Source organism: Tachysurus vachellii, chromosome 18, assembly GCF_030014155.1.
Source record: "Tachysurus vachellii isolate PV-2020 chromosome 18, HZAU_Pvac_v1, whole genome shotgun sequence".
NCBI classification, from domain to species: domain Eukaryota; kingdom Metazoa; phylum Chordata; class Actinopteri; order Siluriformes; family Bagridae; genus Tachysurus; species Tachysurus vachellii.
Genome location: NC_083477.1, coordinates 1,391,588 through 1,411,587, shown reverse-complemented (window position 1 = coordinate 1,411,587; position 20,000 = coordinate 1,391,588). Strand labels below are relative to the sequence as shown.

The 20,000-nt window shown below is 42.5% G+C and overlaps 1 protein-coding gene across 3 annotated transcripts in view; it reads left to right on the top strand.

Annotated features, from left to right (window-relative positions):
• The window catches only part of mybpc2a (myosin binding protein Ca), a 33,352-nt gene that overhangs the window by 6,525 nt on the left and 6,827 nt on the right, over positions 1–20,000 (top strand). Inside the window, exons 2-19 of one of the 3 annotated variants that reach the window (XM_060891860.1) lie at positions 3,084–3,116; positions 4,205–4,228; positions 7,309–7,392; positions 7,472–7,620; positions 8,575–8,692; positions 8,769–8,817; positions 11,314–11,370; positions 11,622–11,794; positions 13,271–13,403; positions 13,482–13,606; positions 13,693–13,798; positions 14,112–14,272; positions 14,646–14,811; positions 16,371–16,477; positions 17,548–17,577; positions 17,938–18,080; positions 19,163–19,322; positions 19,924–20,000. The exon at positions 19,924–20,000 is cut by the window's right edge and continues 28 nt beyond it. In XM_060891860.1, the coding sequence (XP_060747843.1) occupies positions 3,084–3,116; positions 4,205–4,228; positions 7,309–7,392; positions 7,472–7,620; positions 8,575–8,692; positions 8,769–8,817; positions 11,314–11,370; positions 11,622–11,794; positions 13,271–13,403; positions 13,482–13,606; positions 13,693–13,798; positions 14,112–14,272; positions 14,646–14,811; positions 16,371–16,477; positions 17,548–17,577; positions 17,938–18,080; positions 19,163–19,322; positions 19,924–20,000 (1,895 nt within the window). Of the gene's footprint in view, positions 1–3,083; positions 3,117–4,204; positions 4,229–5,949; positions 5,970–7,308; positions 7,393–7,471; positions 7,621–8,574; positions 8,693–8,768; positions 8,818–11,313; positions 11,371–11,621; positions 11,795–13,270; positions 13,404–13,481; positions 13,607–13,692; positions 13,799–14,111; positions 14,273–14,645; positions 14,812–16,370; positions 16,478–17,547; positions 17,578–17,937; positions 18,081–19,162; positions 19,323–19,923 lie in introns of those variants that run through there. The other 2 variants (XM_060891861.1, XM_060891862.1) reach the window with 2 other exon arrangements.

Genomic DNA, 20,000 nt, shown 5'->3' with positions numbered 1-20,000 from the left:
TTGTATGTGTGTGTATACATGTGTATGATTGTATGTGTGTGTATGATTGTATGTATGTGTATACATGTGTATGATTGTGTGTGTGTATGTGTATACATGTGTATGATTGTGTGTGTGTGTGTGTGTATGCATGTGTGTGTGTATATCTGTGTGTGTGTTTGTGTGTCTATATGTGTGTGTGTGTGTGTGTGTGTGTGTGTGTGTGTGTGTGTGTGTGTATGTGATAGCTGCAGTGGCTGAGCTGCATTACTGGATTACTGAGCTGGTTATTCTGCATTTTTATCTCTCTGTGAACTTTTTGTGGGCGTGGCCACATGTTACTGTGTCATAAACCTCGATATCGCAAGGAAAAAAAATGTCTATCTATCTATCTATCTATCTATCTATCTATCTATCTATCTATCTATCTATCCCTTAGATCTGGATCACATTCTGTGAGAGAGAGAGTAGAGCTGAGAGAGAGAGAGAGAGAGAGAGAGAGAGAGAGATAGAAACAGAGAGAGAGAGTTAGAGAGAGAGAAACGGAGAGAGGGAGAGAGAGAGAGAGAGAGAGAGAGAGAGAGTTAGAGAGAGAGAAACAGAGAGAGGGAGAGATAGAGAGAGAGAGAGAGAGAGAGAGAGAGTGGCTAAAAAATGCATGTGACTGGAAACTAGCACCACATAGACATTTCAAAGAGATTAAAGAGAGAGAGAGAGAGAGAGAGAGAGAGAGAGAGAGAGAGAGAGAGAGAGAGAGAGAGAGAGAGCTTTGACAGCATAAACCGAAGCTGGAGATGATGGAAGCCTCAGCATAACATGACTCTGGAAAGATAAATTCCTCCTCCAGTGCTGCTGATATCGTCTCCTCCACTTCATTCGTTAAAAAAAAAAACTGTTTACGGCTGATTTTTACGGAGCTTCAGAATAGCCATGAGAACAGGTGATCTGGACCAGAGCTCGGGATCGTACACGCCTCCATGTTTGGTCCTGCTCAGAGAAACAGACTCTCTATAAAAAGAGAAACGTGCAGATAGAGCGAGACCAGCGAGTATTTATAGAGACGGACGAATCCGAATCGCATATTCACACTTTTCTCAAGTGATGTTCATTAGACCGAGCGAGACATTGGACTCTATCACCCCATAAATCATCACCACAACACACGTCTCATTCGTGTGCTCAATAATCCCAGGGATTACTATCAGGCCCCGGTTTGAACTGAGAGACTCTGGATTTTTTGAGGGGGGATAAATACGACTCCCAGTAGGATATATTGTGCTGATATCAGATGCGGTGTTAAAATCAAATCTCTATTAATAACCTGATAAGAAAACCATTAAGGACAGAAGATCACGAGCTCTCATGGATATGATTACGTGGGAATTCAGTCTTTTAATCCGTAATGCTCCGCTGGGGTCATGCTCCATCTTCTCTGAATCCCAAATCCCAGACTAACAGCTCAAATGAAGAGAAGATCTAGTGGGCGTGTCTCTCTCTGTGATCACATGACCTCCACGATGGTCACCGATTGGCTGCATGAATTCGCTCTTACACGTTTCTTGGGTTACGACCTGTAGGTGGTGCTGTTGTGCGCTGCTCCAGAAAAAAATACTAAATAATCCACTTTAGGACATTTATAATCAGCCAAAACCTTAAAGTGAGTCTTATTTGATTTGTTCAACCTACAGCTCATGAGCATTATACAGACGGATTAAAGCTCATAAGGGGAAGTGGAGGCATTCGACCGCTCGCAGCAGCTCCTCTACGGTTTCTATAATTACCTGTTTAACACACCAAAGACACCAGATTTAAGAGGTGGAATTTAGGAGCGTTCAGAGTTTTCTGCTTGCCTTCAGGTCTGGATAAAGTTAGTGATGAAAAAAATAAACTAAGTAAGACAAAGAAAATGTCAAATTTATTCTTTGCGGTCAACTGAAGTGATGCAAAAGCAAAAGGCGATTTCTAAACGAAAAATAAAACCTGTTGATCCGGTGGTAGTCGAGCGAGAAGACGGCGAGTTCGAGGATCGTTCCATTTCTTTCATATACAAATCTAACTTCAAGAGTTTTTTAAAAACCCAAAAAATGTTTTTTTATTCTGCGAGTCTGTGACCAATCAGTGATGTTCAGCACAGGAAGCTCCACCCTCATGGTTCTTGTTCTGCACTGAAAAGGTTCCTGAACTTTTTAAATGGTAGTTTTTTTTTTTTTTTTCCATTTTCAAAGTGCTTATTCTTGGAAGAAATTTTGTTGAAGTGCTGAAACTACATGGAAACCTTTCGTGTTCTTCTGGAGAAACAAACCAAAGAACCAAAGATCTCATTATGGTTCTAAGGTAAACGTAACTTTTGTACAACAAAGAAATTCACAGTTCCCGAAACAGTTCCCGAAAAGGTTCCTGAAGTGGCGATGTGTTTCTGATCCTTGCTTTGTGATTGAGTTCCATTGTTGTGTCTCGTTATGCTCTCCTTGTGTTCTACACGTCTTAGTGTTTGGCTCCGTCTGCTCCTCATAGTGACTCGGACCTTCTTGTTGGTGAGGAGATTCCAGGACGACGAACAATGCCAAACTTTAACAGAACCAAGATCTCAAGGTGAAAGATAAACCTTGTCCAAAATAGAGGTGTGGACCCTTCAGAATGTCTCCAAACCCAGAGAGAGTTTGGGGAACGAGGCTGAGTGACGTGTCCTGTATCCCCCAGGAAATGATTGTGAAAGTGAACAGACTGGTTTGGAATTTTGAGGCTCACTGACTGTGTTTTGATCTCTGAGAGAACTTGATGATGACAGTGACGATGAGAGAATTCCACAGCTCTAGAGGTGTGACGATACACCAGTGTGATTTGTGTAGTTGTATCCAGTTACTTCCTTGTTCTGAGACTCCAGTTTCTTCCATTTTGATATAAAGTGGGCGGGGCTACACTTTGATTTGATGTTTGTAATCCCACCCACACAGGATTTTAGTCAGAGCTAAGAGTTTATATTTTAAGTCTGAGCTAACCTATTAAAACCAACCTAAAGTAACATCACCATAAAAAAATTAATAAATATTAGAATAATTTGCTTATTTGCTAATGAAGGATTTCTTGCTGTTTTTTTTCTTTAGCTCCTAAGAAACAGGAAGCAGCACCTCCTGCTGGTGAGTTCCTCATATTACTGCTGCTTTAACAACTAGCAACGCTAACTTTAACTGTTAACTTTAGGACCAAAATATACTTATATTTAAATTTGTTTATAACACCTAACTCCCTCAGAATACTAACTTTGTACAAATAGCGGAACTGTATTTTGAAATAAAAGAACAACAACATTTTTACCATGACGACATTTTTCTTACTCTATCTTCACACTCTGCTTGTCAGTTGTTCTTTGTGGGCGTGTTTATGGGCGTGTTTGTGGGCATGTCTGTGGGCGTGGTCATGGTCTTTCCACATCACTTCCTTATTATCTGATTAAATGACCAGTGTGTTTGTTCTTCTCATTAATATATTAGACCTGATTATTATTCTGTATATTTTTTATGATACTATAGTTACAGGATCTGGTGAAAGGAATATATGTGTGTTCACTTTAGACTTTGTGTGTGTGTGTGTGTGTGTGTCTGTGTGTGTCTGTGTGTGTGTGTGTTCACTTTAGACTTTGTGTGTGTGTGTGTGTGTGTGTGTGTGTGTGTTCACTTTAGACTTTGTGTGTGTGTGTGTGTGTGTGTGTTCACTTTAGACTTTGTGTGTGTGTGTGTGTGTGTGTTTGTGTGTTCACTTTAGACCTTGTGTGTGTGTGTGTCTGTGTGTGTGTGTGTGTGTGTGTGTGTTCACTTTAGACTTTGTGTGTGTGTGTGTGTGTCTGTGTGTGTGTGTGTGTGTGTTCACTTTAGACTTTGTGTGTGTGTGTGTGTGTGTTCACTTTAGACTTTGTGTGTGTGTGTCTGTGTGTGTGTGTGTTCACTTTAGACTTTGTGTGTGTGTGTGTGTGTGTGTGTGTGTTCACTTTAGACTTTGTGTGGACATTTGGTTATGTAAAAAAAAAAATCAGACTTTTTTAAATGAAAAGGTTGTTTTAGTTTCGGTGAGTTTTTAAAGGTTGTATATTTGTGTAGTGACAAGTTCAGTATAAGTGTGTATGTGTGTGTGTGTAAGAGAGATGATGATGATGATGATGATGATGATTTAACTTTTTCTTGTCTGCGTATTAACCCTTTCTGCCTGCTTGTTGCTTCTTCTCGTTCAGAAGAGGAGGGACAATCGGGGGACGGTAAGGAAAAGAAAACGACCCACCAGCTCACTTTGTGCTTCTGTCTCTGCATGTGTGTGTGTGTTTGTGTGTGTGTTTGCTGAACAGCTGCTCACCAGAATGAGCACGCGGTGAACAGTCAGAGCTGGTTATCATCACTCAGTGCGAACCCTGACATGCGAATGTGCAGACTCTGGGCTGTGAACTCATTTACTCCAACCTTCCACCAGGTCACGTGTGTGAAACTATTGGAAGTGCTGAGCTTACATGGGGTTGGACTTGGAAATAAGCTCTTAAGAATGATAAAGGGCAGGATTCCGTACTGTTCGTTATTATTATTAGTCAGAAACGAAATTTTCCACTGCTGGAAAATGTTCTTGTGTTGCCGAGTTTTAAAAACAGGAAGTGATATATACTGGTTTTCCGTGCAGTGAGTATATATCGACGTTTGTGTGTTTTTTGCATGAACTGGAAAATTGGTTCGTGCTCCATAGCAGATTAAAGACAAAACAGAAAAAGTTTCCTGTCAGAAACGAGGGATGACACGAACTGACTGAGCTTCATTATTTTTATCCAGCTCTAAAACACTCCGTTACACACAAGAAACTTAGGACGCACCAGAGGATCCATTTTGTGGGCGGGGCTTGAACTGCTTCAATTCTTTCAACAGTGGCTCGATTGTGTCGATCAATTTGGCCCGTGTAGTGCTCAGAGGATGTCACAAGGAGCTGAAGAACTGATCCCTAGATTGCCGTTGTGAAGATTTCTCTGGAGCACAAATCGTACTGTCCCCAGGGGTCAAACGGCAACCGAGCCAGAAACGACATCATACTCTAGTGAAGTCTATCAGAGCGGTGAGGACAAGACGTAGAGTTTGGTCTCCACTGTGTTCTTCTACAGACATCTTCATGCGATGACATTCTGTGAAGCTTTGGTACCGACGTCATCGCAATCAGATTAAGTTCTAGTGAGACATTTTTTGTGAGATAAGTAAGTCAAGATCTTTTTGTGAGATAATCAAGTCCAGAGTTGTCTGAGTGCTGAGAGATGATGAGATGATACCTTGGAGATGTTGCCATGGAACCCATGGAACATGTAGCAGCATGCTGGACCTTCTTCTTCTTCTACAATGTGTAAAGACGTGTTCAATGATGCGCCTTTAAGAGGTTTATCCTTCAAACAGTCAATGAAGTTAACTGCAGGTAGGAACTAAAGTTGCGAGAAAGGAACTGAGGAAACATCAGATCACACACACACACACACACACACACACACACACTACAGGATTTGGTCTGATGGATCACTGTCTATCATCAGCCCTAATTTGGATCAAATCGAGAAAATGGGAATTAAAACGCAGCTCTGTCTCTGATCTCTGACGGAAATGAAGCTGAAGATTGGGTTCCTCTGTTCTCCAAGCTTTCTCATCTCCTTGTTAAAAATGAACGCTTAGTTTCTAGTTGCTGCTCCATGTCTGTACGCCGATAAACCGATAATGCCAACGACGACCAACAGTCTGTGGTTTCAAAGAGACTTCAAGCAACCGATACGTCATCATTCTGCAATCTTAACAGGACATGAGACATGGGAGTGTAAGTGTGTGGAAATGTCATTTGAGAAGGTCAGATGTTCAAAAGGCTCTAGGATCTTTAACTCACTTCATTACTCACTAGTGCATTTCCTTATCTCTCTCTCTCTCTCTCTCTCTCTCTCTCTCTCTCTCTCTCCCTTTATCCCCTCGATGCAGAGTTGCCAGAGGATGGTAAGACACAGAAATCCCCTTTACCATGTATTTGTCTATGACATATACATGAGAAAAAAAAATTATTCTTATTATTACCGTTAACTGATAGAAAATCACATCGCATCCTACAGCAGAACCTACGGAGAACCTTCCAGACGTCGTCCCACGATATATATTTTTACTTAAAGGTGGGGTCTCTGATATTTGAGAAATGCTTCAGAAAACCACGTCGGGATGACAAACAAAACAAAAACAAAACTAACGTGTAGCCAATGAGCAGAAAGGGGCGTGTCTTGTCAATATGGGCGGAGAGAGTGTTAGTGTGCATGTGTGACATTAGCAGAAAGCGGTTTTAACATTGACATGGAGGATAAAAACAAAGAAAGAAAGAGAAGAAAGGCTTAAGATAAGGTAAGAAGTAGGACGTGTTAATATAGGATCAGCTTTCCAGCGCTGGAGAGAACTGAAGGAGCAGGAAGTTGGTCACATATTCACAGATTGGAGTTTCCTGAGTCAATAACTCCTGAGCTAAACGCTGTTACTACACAAATAACACCTCTTTTCTATCGTAGTAATGTAGAGACGCAGCTACAACCGTGTTTTGTGTAGTAACAGTGTTTAGCTCAGGAGTTATTGACTCGGGAACTCCAATCTGTGAATATAAGCACATGCACACATGCGCACTGAACCCTCTCTCCGCCCATATTGACAAGACACGCCCCTTTCTGCTCATTGGCTAAACGTTTGTTTTGATTTTGGTTTTGTTTGGTGGCCCGACTCAGTTTTCTGAAGCATTTCTCAAATATCGTAGACCCCACCTTTAAGACTACAATGTGTTTAGAGGAAATGTAGCAGCATTAAATATAAAAAAAAATTGGTGCTAATTACAGAAATATTTTCAATCTTTTCGAATCCTTTTCAGAACCCAGGAAGTCCTGTGTTGTGAGATTTGATTTCGTGTCATATCGTTAGTCAGGCGTGTCACGGTATTCGCGTGAAACCGATCTGCGATTTACCAACAATTTTATTTGTTAAAGAACTTTCTATTTAAACTTTGTTCCTGTTCTCACTTATCTTACAGCAGCTTTCAGCAGACTGAGCTGTTGCTATAGAAACTCTAACATATCAGAACGACTGCATTATTTATATAAAGCTGCTGTTATAGGAAACTAAGCAACACTTACTGACCAATCAGAACCCAGCATTCGACATCACTACTGTGGTGTAAAGTGTAATATCGGACGTTATAGACGTTACTAATCGGTTCCTACAGGAGGACGAATGACTGACTGGCACTCTGTCTGACGTCTGTCTGATTGATTTGACTCTCACGTCCTTCTCTCTGCCACGCCTTCAGAGCTCAAGCCTGGGGAGGAGCGACAGATGTCGGAAGTCACCGGACTCATCTTGGAGAGGCCGCAGAGCGCCACGGCAACCAAAGGTCAGAGGTCATCTGCGTTGTAAAGAGTTCTAGTCAGTGAAAAAGGTTTGATTTTAAAGTGTCTCGTTATTGGGTGCAGGGAAAAACATAACATTCGTAGCGAAGGTGGACGCGTCAAATCTTCTGAGGAAGCCGGTATTGAAGTGGCTGAAAGGGAAGTGGTTGGACCTGGGCAGCAAAGCTGGAAAACACCTGCAGTTTAAAGAGACCTATGACAGGAACACCAAGGTGTGTGTGTATGTGTGTGTGTGTGTGTGTGTGTGTGTGTGTGTGTGTGTGTGTGTGTGTGAGATTACAAATTATATAAAATGCTCTCCAACACACTTGTGAGAGAACCCTGTGTGGTGCACTTCATATCACTGAATACCTGCATACCAATACATATGTACTTTCCATGGGAAAAAGCGGAACACTGAAAATGCTCTCGCATATAAATCAAATTCTTATTTCTACACAAGCATTCACATTAAAATTATGTTGTTATTAAAAACGGAAAACATGATCTCACATTTAAATAAATTTGATCTGCATAAGGCATTGATCTATTTGCGTATCTATATATTTATTCGATCATATACGAATAGAAAATATTTTCAAATTTCTATAAAATGCTTTCGCACTGGACCTGTTATTGAATTCATAAAATGTAAAACACTCTTACATTCATTTAAGAAGCTTTCGCATACACAACATATTTTTTTAATACACATACGATTTTCTGACACACGCACACACACACACACACACACAATTCTCTCACATTTACATAAAAAAGACTTGCATAAGATTTCTTCATATTTATATCAAACATTCTCACACACACTTAATACTCTCACAGGAACATTTTTTGCATTTAAGAGAACAACACATTGCTTTGCACTCTCATTCTCACAAAATTCTCTCGCATTCACAGAAAATTTGCATGAAACTTGCAGACTGTTCCTTCATATAAAAACAAAATATTCTCACAGACACATAAAATGTTTTAACAATCACACATACTGTTTTTTTTTCACTTTCACATAAAATGGTCTCGCATTTATGCTTTCACATTTACACAAAATTCTCGCCTTTACAGCCGCGTGAGATTTTTCTGTGCCGCACACATTGAATTCACTTTCATTCAGATCAAATGCTCACAATGAAAAAGAAAAGCCATTGTTCATCCATCATTGTCGGCAGATCTACATGTACGAGATGACCATCGTGAAGGTGGTTGAGGGAGATGCAGGAGGTTATCGCTGCGAGGTCACGTCCAAGGACAAGTGCGACAGCTGCTCTTTCGAGGTCACTGTGGAAGGTACGAAAGAACAGATCGTTAACGAGATGGACGCTTTTAGATTTCATCATCATTTTCTCTTTATTTTGTCCTTCAGCTGCACAGGAGGTTGCGCAAACCAACATCCTGGAGGCCTTCAAGCGATCGTGAGTCTGTGTGTATTTGTCTCTTCCTGTCATTCATGTCTGCTCATCTTTCCTGAACATCTTCTGTAGAAATAAATAAATAATAAAATTAGCATAAGGTAAATAAGGCTGGAGTAGAAAACCTAGCATAAGCATTCAAAAAAAATACTGGAAAACTGGATACTGGATGGAAATTCTGGATGCAATGACATGTCTACTAGCATGACTACATGCATTCATTCATTCATTCACTACCGCTTATCCGAACTACCTCGGGTCACGGGGAGCCTGTGCCTATCTCAGGCGTCATCGGGCATCAAAGCAGGATACACCCTGGACGGAGTGCCAACCCATCACAGGGCACACACACACACTCATTCACTCATGCAATCACACACTACGGACAATTTTCCAGAGATCCAGAGATGCCAATCAACCTACCATGCATGTCTTTGGACCAGGGGAGGAAACCGGAGTACCCGGAGGAAACCCCCAAGGCACGGGGAGAACATGCAAACTCCACACACAAGGTGGAGGCAGGAATCGAACCCCGACCCTGGAGGTGTGAGGCGAACGTGCTAACTAAGCCACTAAGCCACCGTGCCCCCTGACTACATGCAAACTAGCATAAATACTAGGTTAATAAGGCCGCTGTAAACATGCTAAATACACAGGCAAACTACCGTAAACACTGGAGTAGCTTGTCTACATTAAACACACAAAATAAGCAAAGAACTACAGTAAATATCAGAGTAGCATATTAACAGTGAAGGTAATAAATGAATAAACAACCTACCATAAATTCCAGTGTAGCAAATCTACAGTAAACATTAAATAGCTAGTAAACTACCATAAACACTGGAGTAGCAGGTCTACAGGCAACACACTAACAAAACATACAAATAAGAGCTTAAATGTGGGGTCTCCGTTGTTTGAAAGCCAATGTTGACATATAAAATCACCAAAACAAACACGCCCCTAACCCAAATGGGTCCCACCCCGTATCGATAGCTCCACCCAGACATACATACGTGACCCAGGCAACTAATGGAAAGAAATGTGACTTTAGCCCTATTCGGACAGGATTAGTTTTACATGGAGACGTGGGGGTAAAGTAATTATTACCAGAGCTTCTCGTTGATATTAGTCCCGTCCGAATGTGCCATCTCGGTAATCATTATGGACAATGTCAGTAAAGATTACGGCGACATTTAACTTCTGTAAAAAGGTCCGGAAAAATTACCTCAGGTAAAACTACTCCCGTCTGAATAAACCCGCTGTAAACATGTACAGTAAAATTCCGTCATTTCCTGTTTAAAAGTAGTTTTTGGCGGCGTTTTGCAAGCATAGAGGTGCCATGTTGTCTGTTTGCGCATGTGATAACAGGAAGCAACGTCATACGCACATGACGACAAGAAGGTTACTGTGGTGCGTAAAGCGAGTTACCCCTCCCACTTCTGCTAGTTTTACTGAGATGTCTTGTCCCGTGCGAATTGGCCAATTAATATTACAGACGTCCTGAGGTAAAATTGCATTACTCCACGTCCTCACGTAAAACTAATCCCGTCCTAATAGGGCTTTAATCATAGCTGAAGGGAAGAACAATACGATTGCAGATAAACAAACAAGCAAAAATGACACACAAACATAATCATGTAAAGGACAAAGGCATATATTAGTTCTGTGTAACAAAGCAAAACCAACGTTACTCACCTATCGAGAAGGAAAAAAGCGCCTCGGCGTCTTAAGTAAAGTTGGTCACATATTCACAGATTGGAGTTTCCCGAGTCAATAACTCCTGAGCTAAACACTGTTACTACACAAAACACGGTTGTAGCTGCGTCTCTACATTACTACGATAGAAAAGAGGTGTTATTTGTGTAGTAACAGCGTTTAGCTCAGGAGTTATTGACTCAGGAAACTGTGAATATGTGACCAACTTCCTGCTCCTTCAGTTCTCTCCAGCGCTGGAAAGCTGATCCTATATTAACACGTCCTACTTCTTACCTTATCGTAAGTCTTTCTTCACTTTCTTTCTTTGTTTTTATCCTCCATGTCAATGTTAAAACCGCTTTCTGCTAATGTCACACATGCGCACTGAACACTCTCTCCGCCCATATTGACAAGACACGCCCCTTTCTGCTCATTGGCTACACGTTTGTTTTGATTTTTGTGTAGTATTCGGCCCGACTCAGTTTTTGAATAACAAATCTATGGTAAATGATCCAAATTAATAATCAAACTACCGTAAATACTGAAGTAATGACGCAATCTACTGTAAATTTCAGAACTGAAAAAAACAGAGAAAAGGTTCCATATAAACAAGAAAACTACCATAGATGCTGTTGAAGCAGGTCTACAGTAAACACACCGAATACATAAGCAAACTACCGTAAACGCCGTTTAATGTATAGTAAATAAGTCTATGGCAATCAGGTTAACGCAGATGTTGTGCAGTATTCATCATTCTGCTGCATTATTTCTACAAGTTTCTGTATATTTCTGTTCCACCTGCAGGGGAGACGCAGGAGAGGATGCTGGAGATCTGGATTTCAGTGGACTCCTTAAGAAAAGGTCAGGAGTTCTTCACTCAGCCCTCAGACTGTTCCTTAATCCCTGATCCACAACATAACAGATTGATCAGCAACACAACCTCAGGGACACAGGACACAGCCAACATTCCACAAAATCCCAAATTTTAAAGGGTTAGCTAGCAGTAAACAGCTAGCAGTAAACCGCTAGCTAATTATTTCAGCCAGTGAGCTAGTTTTTTTTTTTTAATGATCAGGAAATGTTTTCATAGATATATATTTTTTGTTGACTAGACAGAGGAAGCAAAAGGAGGAGCCCCAAAGGGAAGTGGATGTGTGGGAGATCCTAAAGGAAGCAAAACCCTGCGACTACGAGAAGATCGCCTTTGAGTACGGGATCACTGACCTGAGGGGAATGCTGAAGAGACTGAAGAAGATGAAGAAGGTGGAGCCAAAAAAGAGTGACGGTGGGTGCAGCCAATAACGAATGATGATGATGATGAAGTTTTCGTATCTTACTGCTTTTCACTCTGAGCTTAACCCTGGGTTCTCCTTGTTCTAAGTTTCACTTTTACCCCCAGGGTAATAGAAGGCTTCACACCTGTAACGTAGAAGAGGGGTAATGAAATGCGGCTTTTTCCCCGAGGTTATTAAACTCACAACAGTGTTAAGTCTACATCACGGTGACAAACGTGTTCAGTGTGAAATGATGCAGATTTGGAACGTTACAGCTGGTCACTTAGCAACAGAAACCCAATCAGACGCTGAACAGAGCTTCAGATTCAGGTGAAAACACTGAACAGAAACAGCTCGGTAGATAGAGTCAGGCGGTGAAACACCGAACATCATGGAAATGTACGCTGTAGCGAGGGGGAAATACGTCACGCTGGAAAATGATCAAGGAACAAATGTCTGGTCGACTAAACGACAAAGCAGAGAAGACGATAAAGCTGTGAAAATTAGAACCTCTGAGCTGTTGGTGAGACTGTGACACTGAGATTACTGACATCTAACTAAGTAAAAAAGATAAGGAACAAAAGATCATCCTTTTTATCCATTACGTTACATTTAATGCTGTGAAACAAATCAGTTCCTGATGTCACTTATCGTCGCTGTCAGGCGGAATCCTCGTATCTCCAAAACCGTTACTTTTCAGGAAATTAAAAAAACGCCGTACCTTATCTGCAGTGCACAGGGTTTAGTCCGCGTTGCAGTGGATTGTCTTGCGCTAAATTCCTGTCCTCAGACGAGCACCAGAACTAGCGGGGGTCAAGATTTTTTATTCTTTGAGCCCAGTGTTTTGAAGACATTTACCTCAGAAGACGTGTTGATTCGTTGTGACTCTTCTTGAGGAGAAATATGCCGTGAAGCTCTCCCGCGGAGTGAGGAAGAGGTGGACAGTTGAAGTGTCCAATGGAGTTATGAGATTTGCGCTCAAGCTATTTTCAAGACTTTAGATTGGTTAATAACTTGTAAAAATAACAGACAAATGTGGGGACTGACCAATAGCATCGATATGTGAAAAAATATGAAATTGACCAAATTTGGACATACGAGGTTTCCACCCGACAGCGACGTAATGTTACAGCAGCTACAAACAGATCCGTCTCCGCATCGTATACGATAACGAGCTGTGATGTGAAGAATTAATCAACACCTTCTGACCAATCAGAATGCAGAATGCAGTTAATCACTGCAGTAATCACCCCCGAGGAACATGTTAAGACCTTTTCTGCATCTACACAAAGTGACACCGGAATGTTTTAGCATCAGTTCCTTCCTTTTGTCATCTTTGAGACTTTTAAATGTTTGTTGTTTATATTTGCGTTTGTTTGCATTTGTAGTGTGTTTGTTGTGTCTGAGTGTCTGAGACTGTTCTGTGTGTTATTTCAGAGTTTTTTGTTTGTTGTATTTGTAACTCGTGTCTCCTTGTTGTGTCTCAGCTTTCCTAAAAAAGTTGGACCCAGCGTACTCTGTGGAAAAAGGGAAGAAGATCCAGATGTCCGTGGAACTGACGGATCCAAACCAGCAGGTCAAGTGGCTGAAAAATGGGCAGGAGATCAAACCTTCAGCAAAGTACGCAGCTGTGTGTGTGTGTGCGTGTGTGTGTGTGCGTGTGTGTGGTTTTCTTTCAGAGAGTGTTGTTTTCTGCAGGTACGTGTTTGAGAATGTCGGAGGGATCCGCAGACTCATCATGAACAAGTGCACGCTGTCGGATGACGCTGCGTACGAGTGTGTTGTCGGGGAGGAAAAGTGTTTCACTGAGGTGTTTGTACAAGGTGATCATCAGTTCATCAGATCAACAGGCATCTCCTGTGCTTTACCTTTTTTACTGAAGTGTGTGTGTGTGTGTGTGTGTGTGTAGAGCCTCCAGTCACCATCACCAAGCTCCTGGATGACATCCACGTGGTGGTTGGGGACAAAGTGGAGTTCGAGGTGGAAGTGTCCGAGGAAGGAGCCAGCGTTAAATGGTGAGTTTTTTAAAAAATTTTATTTATATTTTCTTTGCTCTGTTGAACGTAAAGCAGCACTTTAGCGCCCCCTTCTGATTGAGTTCTCAGCCACGCGACAATGTTTATCAGGTCGTGATCTACACTGACAACATGAAAGACCATGGAATAAAACAAACATCTACGAATCATCGACACTTCTGACTCTCAGAATCTGGAGCTTGGAGATTTAACACGCTGCTGGTTTTAAAACTTAACATGCTGCTTAACTTTAATTGTTTTTTTTAATTTTATTTCATCCAGCTTATCCAGCTTTACTTTTATTACTCTTAAGGATGAAAGACGGAGTGGAGTTGGGTCGGGATGGAAAGTATCGAATTAAGAAGGAAGGGAAGAAGCACTGGCTGGTCATCAACGAAGCCACCAAAGAGGACATCGGAACCTACCACGTCTGCACCAGTGGGGGGGAGTCGAAGGCAGAGCTGGAGGTGGAAGGTAAGTGTAATGTCACTTGTTTAATCGATTGTTGTCGTTATTGTTGTTGAACAGGAGACGAAGGTTTTAAAGATCTCAGGTGATCAGGTTTTGTCTTCAGCCGCTAAAATTCAAAAGCAACAGTCTCAGCTGGACTCAGATTCCCAGAACGCATTGCGGCTATACGAAGCTGTTAGGTTTAGTTTGGCTAGTTAGCAGCCCAGGAAACGATGAGTGCGATGGTAAAGTTAGGATGATCAATTTGGGAGCTGATCTGTATGAGCAGAACGTACAGACACGAAGCTGGACAGACTGAAGGACTTAAGCATCACTGCATTGTTCTCTGTTTGTGTGTGTGTGTGTGTGTGTGTGTGTGTGTGTGTGTGTGTTTCAGATAAGGAGCTGGAGGTGCTGCAGAATATTGCTGATCTGACGGTGAAGGCCGCTGAGCAGGCCATGTTTAAATGTGAGGTTTCTGATGAGAAGGTCACAGGGAAGTGGTTTAAGGATGGAGTGGAGGTCATACCGAGTAACCGCATCAAAATTACACACGTTGGCAGGTAAACCACACACACACACACACACACACACACACACACACACACACACACACACACACACACACACACACAAAACTAGCTTGTCCAAACAACATACTGTAATCAGTCTAGAATACCCATAATGCATTGTGCCATAGTGTATAGATTGCATGGAGTGGAACACATTTAAGAGTGGAGGAGTGTCATATAGTGTCATATAGTGTCATATAGTGTCCTGTAGTGTCCTGTAGTGTCCCGTAGTGTCCTGTAGTGTCCCGTAGTGTCCCGTAGTGTCCCGTAGTGTCCTGTAGTGTCCCGTAGTGTCCCGTAGTGTCCTTTAGTGTCCCATAGTGTCCCATAGTGTCCCATAGTGTCCTGTAGTGTCCCATAGTGTCCTGTAGTCAATAATGGTGTGGAAGGAGACAAGCCTATTGTGTAATTTGTTAATCTGCATGAAGCCTGTTGTAGCATTTGAGTAATAATGGTGTGGATTGGGACACGTCCACACTGGATTCATGATGTTCTTGGTCTATATAATGAATTATGATGTGGATTAAGACACATCCATTATAAAAAAAAGTGTATCTTATATAGTAGATAAGGTGGATTGGGACACATCCTCACTACGCTTGTTTAGTGAATAAAGGAACAAACCCATAGTGGACCGATGACATGTTTTTGATGGAGTCTTTATAGCCTATATAGTGACTGTAACTGTGGATTGGGACACATCCAAACTGGATTGGAAGTTGTTGTGTTTAGACGTTGGACTGTGATTGTGTGTTTAAGAGTGGACTTCTGTTGATGTAGCATACATAGTGAACAGTTGTGTATATTGAGACACACCCATGCTAGACAGATTTTGTTGGTTGATTTTTTATAGGGACTAGGGAGTGTGGACTAGGGAGTGTGGACTAGGGAGTGTGGACTAGGGAGTGTGGACTAGGGAGTGTGGTATAGGGAGTGTGGACTAGGGAGTGTGGACTAGGGAGTGTGGACTAGGGAGTGTGGACTAGGGAGTGTGGACTAGGGAGTGTGGTATAGGGAGTGTGGACTAGGGAGTGTGGACTAGGGAGTGTGGACTAGGGAGTGTGGACTAGGGAGTGTGGACTAGGGAGTGTGGACTAGGGAGTGTGGACTAGGGAGTGTGGACTAGGGAGTGTGGACTAGGGAGTGTGGACTAGGGAGTGTGGACTAGGGAGTGTGGACTAGGGAGTGTGGACTAGGGAGTGTGGTATAGGGAGTGTGGAATAGGACACAGCCACACTGGACTGATCATTATGTGTTTAAAAGGCTTATATAGTGAATAAATGTGTTAATTGAAACATGACCACACTAAATTCATAAAAGAAAAGTCTGCCATTTGGGACACATCATTAGTCCACTTTTCACTCCTCAGTTTTTGAACACAGCCACCATAATAAGCACTTAATATTTAATGAGTGATAACATTGTAATCAAACCTAGTTACTGACTTCATCATTGACACAGAAACTGACACCAGTGTTTCTAGTTCACTGTAAGGTCGTGTAGGTTGCTGTTACTACGGTAACACAGGTTTTGGGGTGGGGGGCTCTCAGAATCCACAAGTTGCTGATTGATGACGTGAAGCCAGGGGATGCTGGAGATTACACATTCGTCCCTGACGGCCACGCGCTCTCCCTTTCGGCCAAACTCAACTTCTTAGGTACTCACAGACACACACACACACACACGCAGACACACACACACACACAGACACACACACAGACACACACACACACACACAGACACACACACACACGCAGACACACACACACACACACAGACACACACACACACACAGACACACACACACAAGCAGACACACACACACACAGACACACACAGACACACACACACGCATACACACACAGACACACACACACACACACACAGACACACACAGACACACACACACACGCAGACACACACACACACGCAGACACACACACAGACACACAGACACACACACACGCAGACACACACACACAGACACACACACACGCAGACACACACACACACAGACACACACACACACACACACAGACACATACACACGCGCAGACAGACACACACAGACACACACACACACACACAGACACACACACACGCAGACACACACACAGACACACAGACACACACACACACGCAGACATACACACACACAGACACACACACAGACACACACACACACACACACACACACACAGACACACACACACACACACACAGACACACACACACACGCAGACACACACACACACACAGACACACACACAGACACACACACACACAGACACACAGACACACACACACACACGCAGACACACACAGACACACACACAGACACACACACACACACACACACACACACACACGCAGACACACACACACACACACAGACACACACACACACAGACACACACACACGCGCAGACAGACACACACACACAGACACACACACACACACACACACACACACAGACACACACACACGCAGACACACACAGACACACACACACACACACACACACACACACACACACACACACACGCAGACACACACAGACACACAGACACACATACACACGCAGACACACACACACAGACACAGACACACACACACACACACACACACAGACACACACACACACACATATACACACACACACACACACACACACACACACACACACAGTGACTTACTTTATTTGATTTATCTGATTTATTTCACAGAAATAAAGATTGAATATGTTCCTCGTCAGGGTGAGTAACTTATTATTAAGAGTAACTTATTATTATTATTATTATTATTATTATTATTATAATGTCATTATATTTAATTAAAGGTGCAATCTGTCCTTCCAAAGACACCACAGACAATCCTCAGTTTACCATGAAGTGGATCAGTCTGGTTATTTTGTTTAATGCTTCTATTATAGTTTTTTTCTGGTCCTGAAATTAGCTCCGCCCCCAGATTGCTAACGTCAACAAGCTAATTAATGAACAGAGCCTAATGAGGATTGCTCATGGGTCCTGGTTTTGTTACGTGAGCAATTATGCAGTCTGTGGAGACAAAATAGTGGGCGTAGTCACAGCAAAGTCATTCACTTTCTGTTCATCCAGATCCTCCAAAAATCCACCTGGACACAACTGGCAGCCTGGTCAACAACAACACCATCATCGTGGTGGCCGGGAATAAACTACGTCTGGATGTGGAGATCACCGGAGAACCAGCGCCGACCGTCTGCTGGAAGAAAGGAGACATCGTGAGAACCAAGAAACATTTATTATTTATTAATCAGTCTGATTCTATCTATCTATCTATCTATCTATCTATCTATCTATCTATCTATCTATCTGTCTGTCTGTCTGTCTGTCTGTCTATCTATTCATTTCACTATCTATCTATCTATCTATCTATCTATCTATCTATCTATCTATCTATCTATCTATCTATCTATCTATCTATCTGTCTGTCTGTCTGTCTGTCTATCTATTCATTTCACTATCTATCTATCTATCTATCTATCTATCTATCTATCTATCTATCTATCTATCTATCTATCTGTCTGTCTGTCTGTCTGTCTCTCTCTGTCTCTCTCTCTCTCTCTCTCTTTCTCTCTTTGTCACACTGTATTCTGTACTTTTGTTCCATTCTCTCTCTCTCTCTCTCTCTCTCTCTCTCTCTCTCTCTCCAGCTAGCTAGATGAGGATAGCGCTCAGTTTAATAAGCTGAGTCAGACAGATGTTCTTTTATCTCCAACAACATATTCTAGTCTAATCTTGAAGAATGTTATAATCAGTGGAGTTAAAAGCTGCATTACGTTGAGACACGACCCTGATTAGAGTCCAGTAACAGGTACCAGTAACAGGTACCAGTAACAGGTACCAGTAACAGGTACCACCTGTAACCAGTGTCTATGTGCTGTGATGGGGCCCAAATCCTGACTGATACGTTTCAGCAGTCTTAATGTTATGTAGATCTGAGCATAGCTGCTGAGTTAAAACATCTTCTAGGATCCTGGAGATAAAGTGGAGGTGTAGAGGATGTCGGCCTGTAGTTGGAGAGCAGATGGGGGTCGAGGTCATCAGAGGTTTAAAGTGCTAGTTCCTGTGGTGGTTCCTAGTTAACAACGTCCTAGTTAAATGAAATAAGAATCTAGGATTAGTTTTGCCATTTTTTTATTAGAGTGGAGATCAATGTGAGCTGATGTGATTGTACACGTGATGTGGAAGCAGACGTTTACTAGAACTGAGAGACATTTTAAATGAGATGAGATAATGACCTGAGATACATCTGAAGGGTGTGTGTGTGTGTGTGTGTGTGTGTGTGTGTGTGTGTAAACAGGAGATGACAACCACAGAGGGACGAGTGCATGTGGAGAGCAAGAAGAACCTGAGCAGTTTTGTGATTGAAGGAGCAGAGAGGTCAGATGAAGGTCTTTACAACATCACTGTCAACAATCCTGTAGGAGAGGACAAGGCCGAGATCCTCGTAAAGATCGTGGGTGAGAGAGAGCGAGAGAGAGAGAGAGAGAGAAAGAAAGAGCAAGAGAGAGAGAGAGCGAGAGAGAGAGAGAGAGCGAGAGAGCGAGAGAGCGAGAGAGCGAGAGCGAGAGAGCAAGAGAGAGAGAACGAGAGAGCGAGAGAGCGAGAGAGCGAGAGCGAGAGAGCAAGAGCGAGAGAGCGAGAGAAAGAGAGAGCAAGAGAGAGAGAGCAAGAGAGAGAGAGCGCAAGAGAGAGCGAGAGAGAGCGAGAGAGTGAGAGAGAGCGAGAGAGAGAGAGAGCAAGAGAGAGCAAGAGAGAGAGAGAGCAAAAGAGAGAGAGAGAGAGCGAGAGAGAGCAAGAGAGAGAGAGAGAGAGAGAGAGAGAGAGAGAGAGAGAGAGAGAGAGAGAGAGAGAGAGAGAGAGAAAGAGAGAGCGAGACAAAGAGAGTTAGAAAGAGAGAGAGGGACAGACTGTGGAAGAAAGACAGAGAAGAAAGACACACTTAACACTTCCTCCTTTAGCACCTGTCTATTTTTCTCTCACATCTGTTTGTATTCCTACAGTTATATCTTTCTTTCTTTCTTTTTTTTCCTTTCGTTTTTTGTGTATTCCTGTGTTCAGATGTTCCTGATCCACCAGAGAACGTGCGCTGTACAGGTGTGGGTGAGGACACGGCCTCCATCCTCTGGGACCCGCCC